The 14,150-nt window shown below is 45.4% G+C and overlaps 1 protein-coding gene across 3 annotated transcripts in view; it reads left to right on the plus strand.

The window, feature by feature from the left end:
- The window catches only part of vps13c (vacuolar protein sorting 13 homolog C), a 62,187-nt gene that overhangs the window by 8,356 nt on the left and 39,681 nt on the right, over positions 1-14,150 (plus strand). For all 3 annotated transcript variants that reach the window (XM_087841405.1, XM_087841457.1, XM_087841519.1), the window contains 24 exons: positions 66-146; positions 1,571-1,628; positions 1,769-1,896; positions 1,972-2,078; positions 2,170-2,344; positions 2,489-2,551; positions 2,629-2,767; positions 2,846-2,946; positions 3,339-3,481; positions 3,639-3,831; positions 5,553-5,667; positions 6,132-6,268; positions 6,637-6,769; positions 7,972-8,089; positions 8,174-8,306; positions 8,572-8,644; positions 8,762-8,862; positions 8,976-9,129; positions 9,253-9,329; positions 11,146-11,205; positions 11,470-11,620; positions 11,698-11,814; positions 11,909-12,012; positions 12,696-12,863. In XM_087841405.1, the coding sequence (XP_087697531.1) occupies positions 66-146; positions 1,571-1,628; positions 1,769-1,896; positions 1,972-2,078; positions 2,170-2,344; positions 2,489-2,551; positions 2,629-2,767; positions 2,846-2,946; positions 3,339-3,481; positions 3,639-3,831; positions 5,553-5,667; positions 6,132-6,268; positions 6,637-6,769; positions 7,972-8,089; positions 8,174-8,306; positions 8,572-8,644; positions 8,762-8,862; positions 8,976-9,129; positions 9,253-9,329; positions 11,146-11,205; positions 11,470-11,620; positions 11,698-11,814; positions 11,909-12,012; positions 12,696-12,863 (2,829 nt within the window). The remainder of the gene's footprint in view (positions 1-65; positions 147-1,570; positions 1,629-1,768; positions 1,897-1,971; positions 2,079-2,169; positions 2,345-2,488; positions 2,552-2,628; positions 2,768-2,845; positions 2,947-3,338; positions 3,482-3,638; positions 3,832-5,552; positions 5,668-6,131; positions 6,269-6,636; positions 6,770-7,971; positions 8,090-8,173; positions 8,307-8,571; positions 8,645-8,761; positions 8,863-8,975; positions 9,130-9,252; positions 9,330-11,145; positions 11,206-11,469; positions 11,621-11,697; positions 11,815-11,908; positions 12,013-12,695; positions 12,864-14,150) is intronic.

The following is a 14,150-nucleotide window of genomic DNA, read 5'->3' on the forward strand; positions in this document are numbered from 1 at the left end:
TCATCGGTCATGTGATGTGGATGGATCCATGATTTTGATTGGTGCTGTTTACATGTTTACTGCAGCTCGGCAGTCTGAAGTCTCTCTGCGCCTACTGGAACGTCAACAGTCCGATCTTTTACAAAGGATCGTGGGAGGACATCGTGGTGAGTTGGGAACAGAGTCACCTGATTTGAGCTGTCTGTGAAGGTTCTCAGTCATCCAGGTCATCGTAGTCAAAGGAGCTTGCAAAGAAAAGCGTCTGGACTTCTTTAAGTTGCTTGAAGACGTTTCACCTCTCATCCGAGAAGCTTCTTCAGTTCTAAGGTCAAATGGTGGGGAGTCCCAGATTTAAACCTAGTGGGAGTTTCCCCCCACAGAGGGACAAAAGGACCCCCTGATGATCCTCTAATCACCACATTGTTAAGTCTGTGTTTTGGAGTTTTGACCTAACAATGTGGTGTATGCTGTACAGCAGCGAGGAATGCCCAGACCTCTACATTGGAGAGACCAAACAGCCACTTCACAAGCGCATGGCACAACATATAAGAGCCACCTCCACAGAACAAGACTCAGCAGTCCATCTGCATCTTAAGGTCAAAGGTCACTCTTTCGAGGATGCCAATGTTCACATTTTGGACAGAGAGGACAGATGGTTTGAAAGAGGAGTGAAAGAAGCATCTATGTCCACTGTGAGCGACCATCTTTGAACAGAGGAGGTGGTTTACGACACCAACTCTCTGCCATCTATAATCCAGTTGAGTTCCCTCCCCAGACGCCTTAACGCCTGGCTCACATCCTGGGCCATCTGACCTCAGGAATTCTCATGATAAGGTGGGGCCAGGTTTCACAATGAGCTCACCCGAAACTCTGGCTGATTGGGACCCACACCCAGTTTCACACCTTGGCTCAGGCGATTAGAGGATCATCAGGGGGTCCTTTTGTCCCTCTGTGGGGGGATACTCCCACTAGGTTTAAATCTGGGACTCTCCACCATTTGACCTTAGAACTGAAGAAGCTTCTCGGATGAGAGGTGAAACGTCTTCAAGTAACTAAAAGAAGTCCAGACGCTTTTCTTTGCAAGCTCCTTTGACTGATTTGAGCTGATTCTTAATTAACAATGAAAAATATAACAAGAATAAAAAGTAAAAATAAAACTAATGATAAGTGAAAAGAGAGAAACTGATACACGTGTCATTCCACCCGACCACTCCAGGATTTTAAATTGTAGATTTTTTTTTAATTTAATAAGACTTCACCTTCATATCTATTATTAATATTTTCAGGCTTACTGCAGAGTGAATTCTTATTCTAAGGCATGTAAATGTTAACTTCAGCTATAAAGCTGTTGCTTAGTCCTAAATCTTTAATTTAATTTGAGCAAATAATGAGGTAATCGTCATCATTTCATGGAGTCATCCAGTGATCCCTATGTTGGTTACAGCCATAAAGGGAGACACTGTAAGTTGCATTAATTTCAACAGTTTGCAAGATGAGAGCCACAAATGTACGTAACTGTCAGCCGAGTGACCCTTAATCTGTTGTCAGAGGAAACATTCACACTCATCGTCTGTCTCCTCCTCTCGTGCAGGGCCAGCTAAAATCTGGGATTTGCACTAAGGACCAGGAGCTTCCTCACTATCAGTACAGTGAGTTCAACACTTCTTTTAAAAGGAGGAACAGCATTCGCATAGTTCAGCCTCCCTGTTGTGTTGCATTTCTGTATTTACCGTCTTACACTCGGTGAAATCCACACAAATTTCACCCATAAACATTTTTCTCCCTGAAGTTTTCAAACCAATCTTCGCTTCGGCTAAAATATGCATCAACCCGAGCGCTGAGCTGGAGCTGAAGAGTCCGAAGGCAGATCTTCAGCTGGAGGTCCAGAGCATTGCCATCGAGATGACCAAACCACAGGTAATATGAGACCAACATGGGAGGCATAGACAGGTGAGACTGTTCTCTAAACATTCCCCTTGGATTCCTGTACAGTACCTCACCATGGTGGAGCTGCTGGAGTCCATTGACTGCATGGTGAAGAACGCCCCCTACAGGAAGTTCAGGCCGGACGTCCCAGTCAAAGGAAATGTCAAACTCTGGTCTGTTTTGTAAAGTTTACAATTCGGAGATGATCAGTGAACAAAATCGACTCAGAAACTCACAAATATTTGCTTCCTCTGCCTCTCTCAGGTGGAAGTACGGCGTCAACAGCGTTACGGAGGTCCACATCCACCCTCTTTCACACACGTGGTCCTGGTCTAGCATTCAACGTCATCGGGAGAACCTGAAGGCTTACAAGAACGCCTACAAGACCAAACTGCTGAGCCAAGGCAAAGTGAGCCAGGAAACTGAGCAACAAGTCCAGGTAAAGGTGTCTGTGTACAGCAGCGCCAAGCTTAAACAGAGCGCACACCCAACAGAAACCACAGTCGCTCGCATGTAGCTGTGGTGGTGAGTCAGAGCTAACAGTATCAAGTGGGAATTTTATATCTGCTGTTTGCTCCTCCAGGATCTCGAGAAAGTTCTGGATGTTTTCAACATCACTCTGGGCCGACAACAAGCGCACATGGAGGTAAACACAATGACTGAAATTAGACCAGAGGAGAGTTCAGGCTAGCTATACGCAATATGCTCGTCTTGCCCCTGCAGGTGATCAGATCAGGACAGAAGGTGGCAGCAAAGAAGGCGGCGGCGGGACAAAAGCAGGGAGGAGGTTTCTTCAGCGGCTTATTTGGGAGGAAGGCTAAAAAGGAGGAGCAGGCGCCAGAGGAAAGCAAAGAGCCGGAGAGTAAGTGATATTCAGATTTGCCTTAAAAACCTCGCTCCGTCCAAACTGGCGGCTGAAAGCGTGTCTGCCGTTGTTCAGGTTCAGGACTCGACCAAATCATGACCGCAGAGGAGAAGGAAAAGCTGTACACAGCCATCGGGTACAGTGGCAGCTCTCACAATCTGGCTTTACCCAAAAAGGTAAACACACCTGCAATCTGCATGCTTGTGGGCTTTGTAGATGATAAGTTCAAGTTTCCCATTGTTGCCTTTAGCACCCTTATCAGAGCAAACTATATCCAAGTAAACACTCAGTTTTAATTATCTGGTTGTAAAAATCTGATACTCGGATTAACCGTGTGAGGTGTCTATGCAAAGAAGCATTTTTATTTTAAATATTCTACATGCTTCTACAATCATGCTACAGCGTCCTCACTCAGCGGCTGACTAATTATCGACATATTGTTTGGTTTTCATCATTTACACGCCCACAAATGTCAAATGAAGCGCAGATTTAAAAATACCCGACTCTACTTGAAGCAGGACCCAGACTTTTTGGTAACACTGAGCTGGCGTGAACTTGTCTGTTTCAGTATGTAGCTGTGATCGTCAACTTCCAGCTACTGAGGACTTCGGTCACGGTCAGAGAGGAACCCAATGTACCAGAGATCCTCAAGGTCCAGATGATCGACCTCAAGACAAAAATCTCTCAGAGGCCCGGAGCTCAGGCCATCAGGTCAGGGGTTTTTATTTTACACACGTGAAATAAATCAACCTGCTGAAATCTTCTAGTGCTACTTTTGGTGGAAGGTGCTGTCTGTTTAAATGGCTCGGGGTGTCCACATATCCATGTCAGTCTGACTCGTGTTTGTATCGACCCTGCTCTGCTGCAGGGTGGAGACGACCTTGCAGCACTGGTATGTTACTGGTTTGCAGCAGCAGGGGGCGACGCCCTCACTCATCGCCTCGATGGGCGACTCGTCCTCGTCTCTGCTCAGCGTTTTGTTCGAGTTGAACCCCGAGGAAAGCACTGGTGACCAGCTGCTCAGAGTCGAGTCTCAGCCTGTGGAGATCATCTATGATGCGGTAATCGTTCTGATCACGTTTGCCTTAAACCACCTTTCACTGTAAATGAAAGCTGCTTCTCTTTCGTGTGTTACGTTCATTTAGTTTCTGTTTGTCTTACTGGTGTCTGTTTCTTCTTCTTCCTCCTCCCTCCTCCTTCTTCTTCTTCTTCCCTCCTCCTTCTTCTTCTTCCTCCCCCCTCCTCCTTCTTCCTCCCCCTCCTCCTTCTTCCTCCCCCCTCCTTCTTCTTCTTCTTCTTCTTCTTCCTCCCCCCTCCTCCTTCTTCTTCTTCCTCCCCCCTCCTCCTTCTTCCTCCCCCTCCTCCTTCTTCCTCCCCCCTCCTTCTTCTTCTTCTTCTTCTTCTTCCTCCCCCCTCCTCCTTCTTCTTCTTCCTCCCCCCTCCTCCTTCTTCCTCCTTCTTCTTCCTCCTCCTTCTTCTTCCTCCTCCTTCTTCTTCCTTCTTCTTCTTCCTCCCTCCTCCTCCTCCTTCTTCTTCCTCCCTCCTCCTCCTCCTTCTTCTTCCTCCCTCCTCCTCCTTCTTCTTCTTCCTCCCTCCTCCTCCTTCTTCTTCTTCCTCCCTCCCCCTCCTCCTCCTCCTTCTTCTTCCTCCCTCCTCCTTCCTCCCTCCTCCTCCTCCTTCCTCCCTCCTCCTCCTCCTCCTTCTTCTTCCTTCTTCTTCCTCCCTCCTCCTCCTCCTCCTTCCTTCTTCCTCCTCCTTCCTTCTTCCTCCTCCTTCTTCTTCCTCCTTCCTCCTTCTTCTTCTTCCTCCTTCCTCCTTCCTCCTCCTCCTCCTTCTTCTTCCTCCTCCTCCTTCTTCTTCCTCCTCCTCCTCCTTCTTTCTTCTTCTTCTTCTTCTCCTTCTTCCTTCTTCTTCTTCTCCTTCTTCCTTCTTCTTCTTCTTCTCCTTCTTCTTTCTTCTTCTTCCTTCTTCCTTCTCCTTCTTCTTCTTCCTCCTCCTCCTTCTTTCTTCTTCTTCTTCTTCTCCTTCTTCCTTCTTCTTCTTCTCCTTCTTCTTTCTTCTTCTTCCTTCTTCCTTCTCCTTCTTCTTCCTCCTCCTCCTTCTTTCTTCTTCTTCTTCTTCTCCTTCTTCCTTCTTCTTCTTCTCCTTCTTCTTTCTTCTTCTTCCTTCTTCCTCCTCCTTCTTCTTCTTCTTCTTCCCTCCTCCTTCTTCTTCTTCCTCCCCCCTCCTCCTTCTTCCTCCCCCCTCCTCCTTCTTCCTCCCCCCTCCTTCTTCTTCTTCTTCTTCTTCTTCTTCTTCCTCCCCCCTCCTCCTTCTTCTTCTTCCTTCCCCCTCCTCCTTCTTCTTCTTCCTCCCCCCTCCTCCTTCTTCCTCCTCCTTCTTCCTCCCCCCTTCTCCTTCTTCTTCCTCCTCCTTCTTCTTCCTCCTCCTTCTTCTTCCTCCTTCTTCTTCCTCCCTCCTCCTCCTCCTTCTTCTTCCTCCCTCCTCCTCCTCCTCCTCCTTCCTCCCTCCTCCTCTTCCTCCTCCTCCTTCTTCTTCCTCCTCCTCCTTCTTCTTCCTCCTCCTCCTTCTTCTTCCTCCTCCTCCTTCTTCTTCCTCCTCCTTCTTCTCCTTCTTCTTTCTTCTTCTTCTCCTTCTTCTTTCTTCTTGTTCTTCCTCCTCCTTCTTCTTCCTCCTTGTTCTTCTTCTTGTTCTTCCTCCTCCTTCTCCATTTAAGTGTCTCTGGGAAGTCAAAGATGGTTGTTTCTTATGACTCCTGTCTCTCTGTGTTTTTATCCTTCAGCTGACTGTCAACAGTATCGTCGACTTCTTTAAGACAGAGAAAGGTGTGGATCTGGAGGTCCTGACCACGGCCACACTCTCCAAACTGGAGGAGATCAAAGAGAAAACTGCCACAGGTCAGTAACTATTTTCTGTTCAAACCAGCAGTTACGATGGAGCAGAGGAAGAGGTTCGGTAAGGTAGCTGTTGTCCTCACGGCTGAACAGGTTATGTAGTCCTATGATGATCAGGACTGTTGGGTCCATACCAGGACTTTAACCTCCCAGGACCTGGCGTCCACATATGTGGACATCACATTTTGGGTTATTTAGACCAAAATACTCTTTTTTTGCTCTACAAGGGCTGATATCCACTTACGAGGACATTATACTGCCACTGCTCCATCGAAATTTTAAACGAATATCCTCATATGTGGCTCTCATTTTTCTTAGAAACAAAAATCAGGAAAAAAAACAACCTGGTAATTCTTTGTTTTTACATTAATCGGGACCCAATCAGCCCAAATATCAAAGAGAAATTAAAAATGCATGCCGTGGAAGAGTTTGGGTCTTAGGACTTTAAGGGTTTCATGTCTCTGCAGGTTTGTCTCACATGATTGAGACCAGAAAGGTCCTGGATCTGAGGATCGAGTTGAAACCGTCCTATCTGCTGTTGCCAAAGTCGGGCTTCTACAGCAGCACGGCGGACCTCATTATCGTGGACTTTGGCTGCTTTCAGGTCAGTCCTTTTAGTTTTACCCCAGCTTTTAAGATGAAAATACATTTTTTATAATATTTTCATGATGATAAGCAGTTTCTTTAATATTCTCTAACTATAAAAATAATAAATGACACATACTGACCTTAAGAAAGTCAGCTGTTATCGTAAAAATTTCCGTTACAGTACAGTAAGTTCTGGATATTTTACAGTTGTTTTCCTAAATTCCTGGTGTGCCTGGGTTTTTGCCTTTATAGAACTGGCTTCATAAATGTTTTGTGGTTTGACCTTACAGCTTGTAGTGCAACAGATAAGACAACAGCGTGAGCGTTTACAGGCCTGCACTACAGCCTGTCACTTAACACCAGTGTGTATTTGTTGGTCTGTAGTTAAACAGTGTTGAGCAGAGCGGCATCCGGTCGTCCACTTCCTCCTTCTCGTCTCTGGAGGAAATCATGGATCGAGCCTATGACAGATACAGCGTGAAGCTGAGCAGAGTTCAAGTGCTTTACAGCAAGTCAGGTACATCAGCGCACAACAACAGAGCTACACATACACAAAAGTGCAAGTATTGAATACATATAAGTAGGGATGCACCGATACCGATACTGGTATCGGGTATCGGGGCCGATACTGTAAAATGTGTGTGTACTCATACTCATAAAAGTTAACCGATACCATGAACCGATACCAACTTATTTCATTAATCAGAGGGTGGCTTGTCATTTCTATTGTAGGTTTTTAGATTGGCCACTAGGGGGACATCCCGCGCTAAACAGGCACAGGGTTAGGCGAGTCAGACTGGCAGCTCCAGATAAAAAAAAAAAAAAAAAAAAAGAGAAACTGGAGGCTGCTGTAGCTAGGCTAAACAAAATGTCAGCAGTGTGGAACAGCCAACTTTAACTCAGGTTTTGGAAAAGCGATGAAAAATGTCAAGAGAAAATCCACGGACAGTTAAAATAACAGAGGCTCTGACTCATTTTATCGCTCTGGATGACCAGCCAATGCCAGTCGTGGAAAACATAGGATTGAACCGTCTTCTCAGCATACTCGAGCTGCGATATGAAATTCCCAACCGCCGAAACATCAGGGAGATAATGGTGCCAAAACTTTCTAAAGAGGTAAAGACGAGTAGTGTGTGCGCAATGTCAGTCCTTGGTTTAACGGCACAGTGGACTGATGATCCACGGGCAGATGGGGAGTTTGTTCGTCAATGCTGAATACTTTTGTTATTTTGTTTGTTTGTTTACAATATGGACACTCTGCAACAATTAAAAAGTTTATTTTATTCTCAAACCTATAATTTAACAAAACTGCTTATTTTTCACATTAAATTTTTTTGTGGTCACTTTTATTAAGATATCATTTATTATCGGCAGAGAATAAAATAAACCTGTCTTCCAATTCATTGCGCGCGTGTGTGTGTGTGTGTGTGTGTGTGTGTGTGTGTGTGTGTGTGTGTGTGTGTGTGTGTGTTAGAAGTATCGTTTTTGTACTCTGTATCGGCAAGTACTCAGATCCAAGTATCGGTATCGTATCGGTTTGAAAAAAATGGTATCGTTGCATCCCTACATATAAGGCATATAAGTACCAGCTCATTCACCATATTTATGTTAATGAGCAGTAGAACAGGTGTACCTAAAAAAGTGGCCAGTAGGTGAACTGTGTTTTCTCAGATTACATCTGTTATCATTTTTAGCTAATTTGTCGTGACCTGATTCCAGGTGAGGCTTGGAAGCTAGCACGGCAGCAGGGTTCTTCATTCCAACACATCCTCCAGCCGATGGATCTCACTCTCAGTTTGGCCAAGTGCATGGTGGAAAAGGATGCCAGGATGCCCAGGTATGATTCCCACCGGTGAACAGGCATTCAAATTCTCTGCTGACTCACCTGTGCATGTTATCCGAATCGTTTCTGGCGTTTCAGGTTTAAGGTATCGGGCGAGCTGCCTTTGCTACACTTTAAGATCTCAGACCAGAAGATCCACAGTGTCCTCGAGCTGGTCGACGGCATCCCTCTACCCAACGTGGACTCCTCGCCATCCACCCCAACACTGAAGGTACGTTTGGTACAGACCGTTCGTCTTGCAGCTGTGCGCTAATATAGAAAGGATATATTGGGATTGGAGGAGTGAGTGATGATGGGAAACTTCAGAGCAAAAACATTTGGGGGGTGGTAGAGACAGGTGAAAGTTTGGGGAGTGATGGGGAGGTCAAGGGTGAGGACTGAGGGATGTTAGAGGGATTGCAGAGAGAAATTTGGGGAGTGAGAGTTGCCTGCACTTCGATGTTTAGCTGACCGTGTTTGGGCGATTCTTGTTGTAGGTCTTACCGTTGGTGGAGGTGAGACCGCGAGCACTTGACCTTCACCCCACCCTCCTCGACACCGTGGAAACCGGTAAGTGCTCGGTGCATTTCGACTGACTATTGTTTTTTAACAAATGAAAAGCTTTAAAGCGACGCCGTACGACGCTGTGGGCTGTGACTGATGCTGTCGTGCGTGATTTGTGTTCAGATTCGGATGAAGACACCAGTGAGAAATCAACAGATGAGGATCATCAGCGCTCGACTGTGGAGGATCTCACTGATGTTCACTTCAAGTTTGAAGTCAAAGAGGTGCGTGTATGTTTGGCTCTCATGTCAGGTCATCATGCGACCCGTGAGGAGGGGGTGCGGGTGTCTTAGTGTTAAATGAGAGCGTGTGACCGAGCAGCGTGCGATGTGTTCAGGTGCTGGTGGAGCTGACCCGGCAGGTGGAACAGGAAAAGACTTTCCTGTCCTTCAGTATCTGTAACCTGGGAGCCGAAGGGAAGAAACGAAGCTTCGACCTGAGCGTCACCTCGTATCTGCAACGAGTCATGCTCGACTACTGCGACCTGCCAGGTAGCACAGATGCTATTAGCATCACAATTTAAACTAATTCTTTTGTGTTGTGTACCTGTTCAGTCTCCACTCCAGTCGTGATATTTTTGTTCTATTTTTTTAAATGTGTTTTTGTTGTTTCAGGTGGTACAAAACAGCCTCTCCACCTGATCAGCTCCTCGGAGCAGGGCACCAACCTGCTGAAGGTGGAGTTCATCAAGGTAAGATTAAACCCACCACCAGCAGACTCACCTGTTTGGTCTACACGTAGTACTGGATCTCACTGCTGGTGATCCTGCTCCTCAGATATTTCACTCATTTTAGGACATGGACACACTTACACTGCCATAGGGGGTCATTTCTTCTCTGTATGTATTATTGTAGGATCTACTGTATAATATAAAGCACCTTGAGGCAACTGTTGTGATTTGGCGCTGTATAAATAAAATTAAATTGAATTGAATTGAACCCCCTATGAGCAGCACTTTGGCGACAGTGGGAAGGAAAAACTCCCTTTTAACAGGAAGAAACCTCCAGCAGAACCAGGCTCAGGGAGGGGCGGGGCCATCTGCTGTGATTGGTTGGAGAGAGAGAAGGAAGACAGGATAAAGACATGCTGTGGAAGAGAGACAGAGGTTAATAACAAGTATGACTGAATGCAGAGACGTCTATTAACACATAATAGACACACAGATTTGGGACAGGTCACAATCATGTAGTAAGTGGGGTCGTGGTGTGACTGAAGATTGTGTTGATGTGGCCAAAAATGGCTCAGAACACCACAGTTCAGATCGTTTTTGCCTGGCGCTGTATCAGTCCTGTAACATAGTCAGAGTTAGGGGTGGGTTTTAATAATCGAGTCATCGATTAAAATCGATTCTGGCTTGGATAACGTGATATCGATTCATTAAAATCCTGAATCGATTATTTTTTTTTATATATATAAATGTATTTTGCCCAAAATGCCAGAATCTCAGGTGAAACTTCACAAAACTTCGACAACCACCAAACATTTAAAACAGTAAATGTACACGGCTTCTGCACAAAGACGTAAACACACAGCGCGGACCCGTGAGAATCAGTGAGATGTCGCCTTTCTCACCCGACGGCACGGACACGGTCGGGGCTGAAAGCCGACAGCTCGCTGATTCTGATGTTTCAGCGGGTCCGCGCTTTGTGTTTACGCCCTTTATGCGCTGATTCTAAAGCTGTTAGTTTGATCTCCCTCCAAACAATATTAACTGAACCAGCAGCAAAAGAAGATCCAAACTACGCTTCACAAAAACATCATCATGGATTCACTCTGACTTTTGCTGTTTTGCTTCCACCAGGATAAAATCACACTTCATGCACAGTCTCTCTGTACTTTAAAAAAAGTTTCCCGTCTAAAAATCTGTTTCCTGCATTATTCGCTTGCTTGTTACGCACAAGTCTACCGTTGTTTACAGGCTGTCGACCGCTGTTTTTTCTTCCTTTTACTTACTTCCGAAAAGAAAACCTAATTTCTGCCGTTCAATACTGAACAAATTTAAACTTTTTAAAATGATAGAAAATGCAAAACGCCGTGTCTCTAATAAAACCACTGTAACTTCAGAGGTAATGTTCATGTGTTGATTAATGGTTTTCTTTCGTTTTTGATCTACTGCAGAATATTTTTATAAAATCCCAGAAGAGGAAAATCACCTTCATGTTTTTCTGTTTTATCTTCAGCTACTTTGACACAAAGACATCTGCTGTGATGCTCACACCTTTGATAAAGTCTCGAAAGTGTCAGCTTCCTTTTTATAGATACAAAAATATGTAAATGCACTGATCTGAATTATAATATTTATGACTGTCTGAGGCAAAATTTCCAAGATTCAAATTGAATCGAATTGAATCGAATTGAATCGAATCGATTCGGGACCTTGTGAATCGGAATCAAATCGATTCTAGAAATCAGTGAGGATACCCAGCCCTAGTCAGAATCGGCCTTTTATCCAGCAAACAGAAACATGAACCCGCTGAACGTGTTTTTGTGTCTCTGTGCTCCCGCAGGCCGACCCCAGCGGTCCCAACTTCCAGACACTGTTTGAAAACACTGAGCAGACGCTGAAGGTGAGTGGGCAAGCGGTTCTTTTATTCCACTGTTAAAATCAGCATTTAGTCATTCAGTTTATGACTTTTTTTTTTTGTTCTTAATACAAACAACACAAACATGTGACTCGACATTTGTTGGTCATTCAGGGATTATTTCCTCTCCAGGAAGTGCTTTAAAAAGTGTGGGTCTGGATGTTTTATCTCTGAGACAAATAGTGGCTCGCACTCAGTCGGTTCATGATGTCATGCTTCCTCTTAGGTGTCTCTGTACTGCTGTTTCAGGTGGAGTTTTCCTCTCTGGACTTCCTCCTTCACACTAAAGCTCTACTCTCAACCATCAATTACCTGAACAACGCCATGCCGTCACAGTTCAGCGGAGACAAAGACAAAGACGTCAAAAAGCAGGTGGAGAAGACGGGAAAGAGCCGGACAGGTGAGGCTTAACCGTCCGGTTACAGGTGTGTCTTGAATGATCTTCATCTGACAGGATATGATTCTCGTTCTCTGCAGTATCTAAAGGAGCTAAGGATGCAGGAATATTCAATTTCAAGTTGGTCGCCATGTTGGGTTGTTTCCATGTGGAGGTGTGTGATGACCGCCGTAGCATCGCTGACATCAGAGTCCAAGGTGCGAACGCTTGAGCTGAAGTGAGAGTTAAAAGCACGGGCGCGCTGACGGCACACGATGAAGCATAAATTGTGGTCATGTGACCTCTCTGCAGGAATCGACGCGTCCGTGTTGGTGCAGCCGAAGCAGACGGAGGTGTTCGCACGGCTGCGAGACATCGTGGTCACAGACGTCAACCCCAATACCATCCACAGAAAGGTCTGCAGCAGGAAAACTTGCTGGAATACTTTGTTTCCACAGTGTATTTGTACATGTGATATTTTTGTATACTATTTATGTAGTGCTGCAAAACTGTGCACCTCACCCCCCCTTTCTTTCCCGCAGGTCTACTCAGAGTAGGAGATGCTCTGTATCTCATTGTACATGTGTATAGTGACAATAAAAGGCATTCTATTGTATTCTATTCTAAAGACGGTAGAAAGACAGACTTCTCAGATCATTAAGTAGGATGTTTAACAAGCTGCTTAACTGCCCTTCCTTTAAGACCAGCTTTGCCTCTCATAAGCAGGAAGGTTTTAACAGCATCAGCATGTGCATCCGGCTGCTGTTCTGTCAGCCACAGCTGGTTCCCTGAGACAACCATAACAGAGAGATCCATTCTCACTGATGTCATTCAGACCTAGGAGTGAATATTAGCTGTCTAAAGCAGAGGTTTTCAAGCAGTCTGAAGCCTGAGCATCTGTCATGCTAACAGTACACGTGCCACAATATATGATCAGATCTGCTTTCTGCCTTAAATCCAGACAAAGAAGCTACTTTAGAAGTTTGTGTGCACTTAAGTGTCTTTGTTTTTCTGTAAAAAGTCAGCTGGGATCTTTTAGTACTGTACTCTGTCTCGAGTTATGGAAAGTGCCGCTGTGGTCTTTTTCTTCACCCTGCAGGCAGTGTCCATCGTGGGTGAGGAGGTGTTCAGCTTCAAACTCTCTCTGTATCCCGGGGCAACCGAGGGTGATGGCTACGGCGACATGTCGAAGGTGGACGGGAAGGTCACCCTGCGCCTGGGCTGCATCCATATCGTCTACCTGCACAAGTTCCTCATGTCTCTGCTGGTAAGGAGCGTCATATTTCTCTACACAGGCGACCCCTAAAAAGCCAGATGACTGTTTTCTCTGTACAAACACATGTGATGGACACACACACACACACACACACACACACACACACACACACACACACACACACACACACACACACACACACACACACTTTTAGTTTTGAACACGTTTCATTTTTAAACACACATTTCAGTGTTTAAATGCGATGTGGGCTCTTTCTTTCATTTGGCTTCTCAGATTCCTATTTCGAAGTATTAATTTCCTTCATTTGTTGTGAGTGTGTTGCTTTTGTTTCTGTGCTCTTCAACTTAACACAGTCACTAACTACAGAACTAGTCTTTGCCTTGTCTGTGTGTGGCCAATGTCCTCTATGATCCAGCAGTCCACGCTCACACATCTGCAGTTTCAGGTGACGACTGCATCTCCTCTGGTCTGCAGCACATAGCAGGATACCGTGAACAGTCTGACATGCTTCCTAATCAACCTATGTTATATTATCTAACACACTGTGGCCCAAATCTAATCAGCTCCGCCCTTCTACACCCAGCCACTCTGTGATCAGCGCGGCCAGTGTCCTGCAGGTTTTAGATGTGTCCTTGATCCATCACAGCTGATTCAAATGGCTAAATGACCTCCTCAGGGGCTGTATCCCAATTCAGGGTCTGCAGCCTCAACGATCCTCAAGGGCCGTGTACTTAAAGACCGCTAAGACCGGAAGTGCGAGGCTTGTGAAATGGGACGGTCTAGCCTCCGTTGCGCTGCCCAGGTTGCCTAGCAACCATGATACTAACAGCTGGAAACGTTTCATACAGCTTTGTTTGACAGAAATGAAGGAGAAAATCTTTTGTTCATTTGTTTGTTTGTTTCTACATGAGCTTTGATCATTCTCAGATTAAGCTCAGCTATTGAACGGCGTATATTTTAAAGTAAAGGCTTTAAAACCAAGTTAGTACAAACGTCACTAATGTCACATGACTTTGCCGACATGTGGCCAACAGTAATGTTTTAATGTTCTTCGTTATTAAACATTTGCACATAAATAAGTGACATAATATTCAGTACTTAAACTTTACTCTTCAGGCGCCCCTCATCCGCCGTTTTTTTTCGGCAAAATTATCCACACCCACCGCCGCGCTATGCATTCTGGGATATGTTGGGCCACGAAGTCTACACCGCCACAGCCTTAAAATTCAGGGAAATGAAGGACGCATTTGAGGGCCGCATTTCGAGCAGCCTTCGAATTGGGACAGCCTTCGTCGCGTCGCGGTGACGTAATCGGCC

The sequence above is a fragment of the Neolamprologus brichardi genome, chromosome 1 (assembly GCF_056152115.1).
Source record: "Neolamprologus brichardi isolate AB-2024 chromosome 1, ASM5615211v1, whole genome shotgun sequence".
Classification (NCBI taxonomy): domain Eukaryota; kingdom Metazoa; phylum Chordata; class Actinopteri; order Cichliformes; family Cichlidae; genus Neolamprologus; species Neolamprologus brichardi.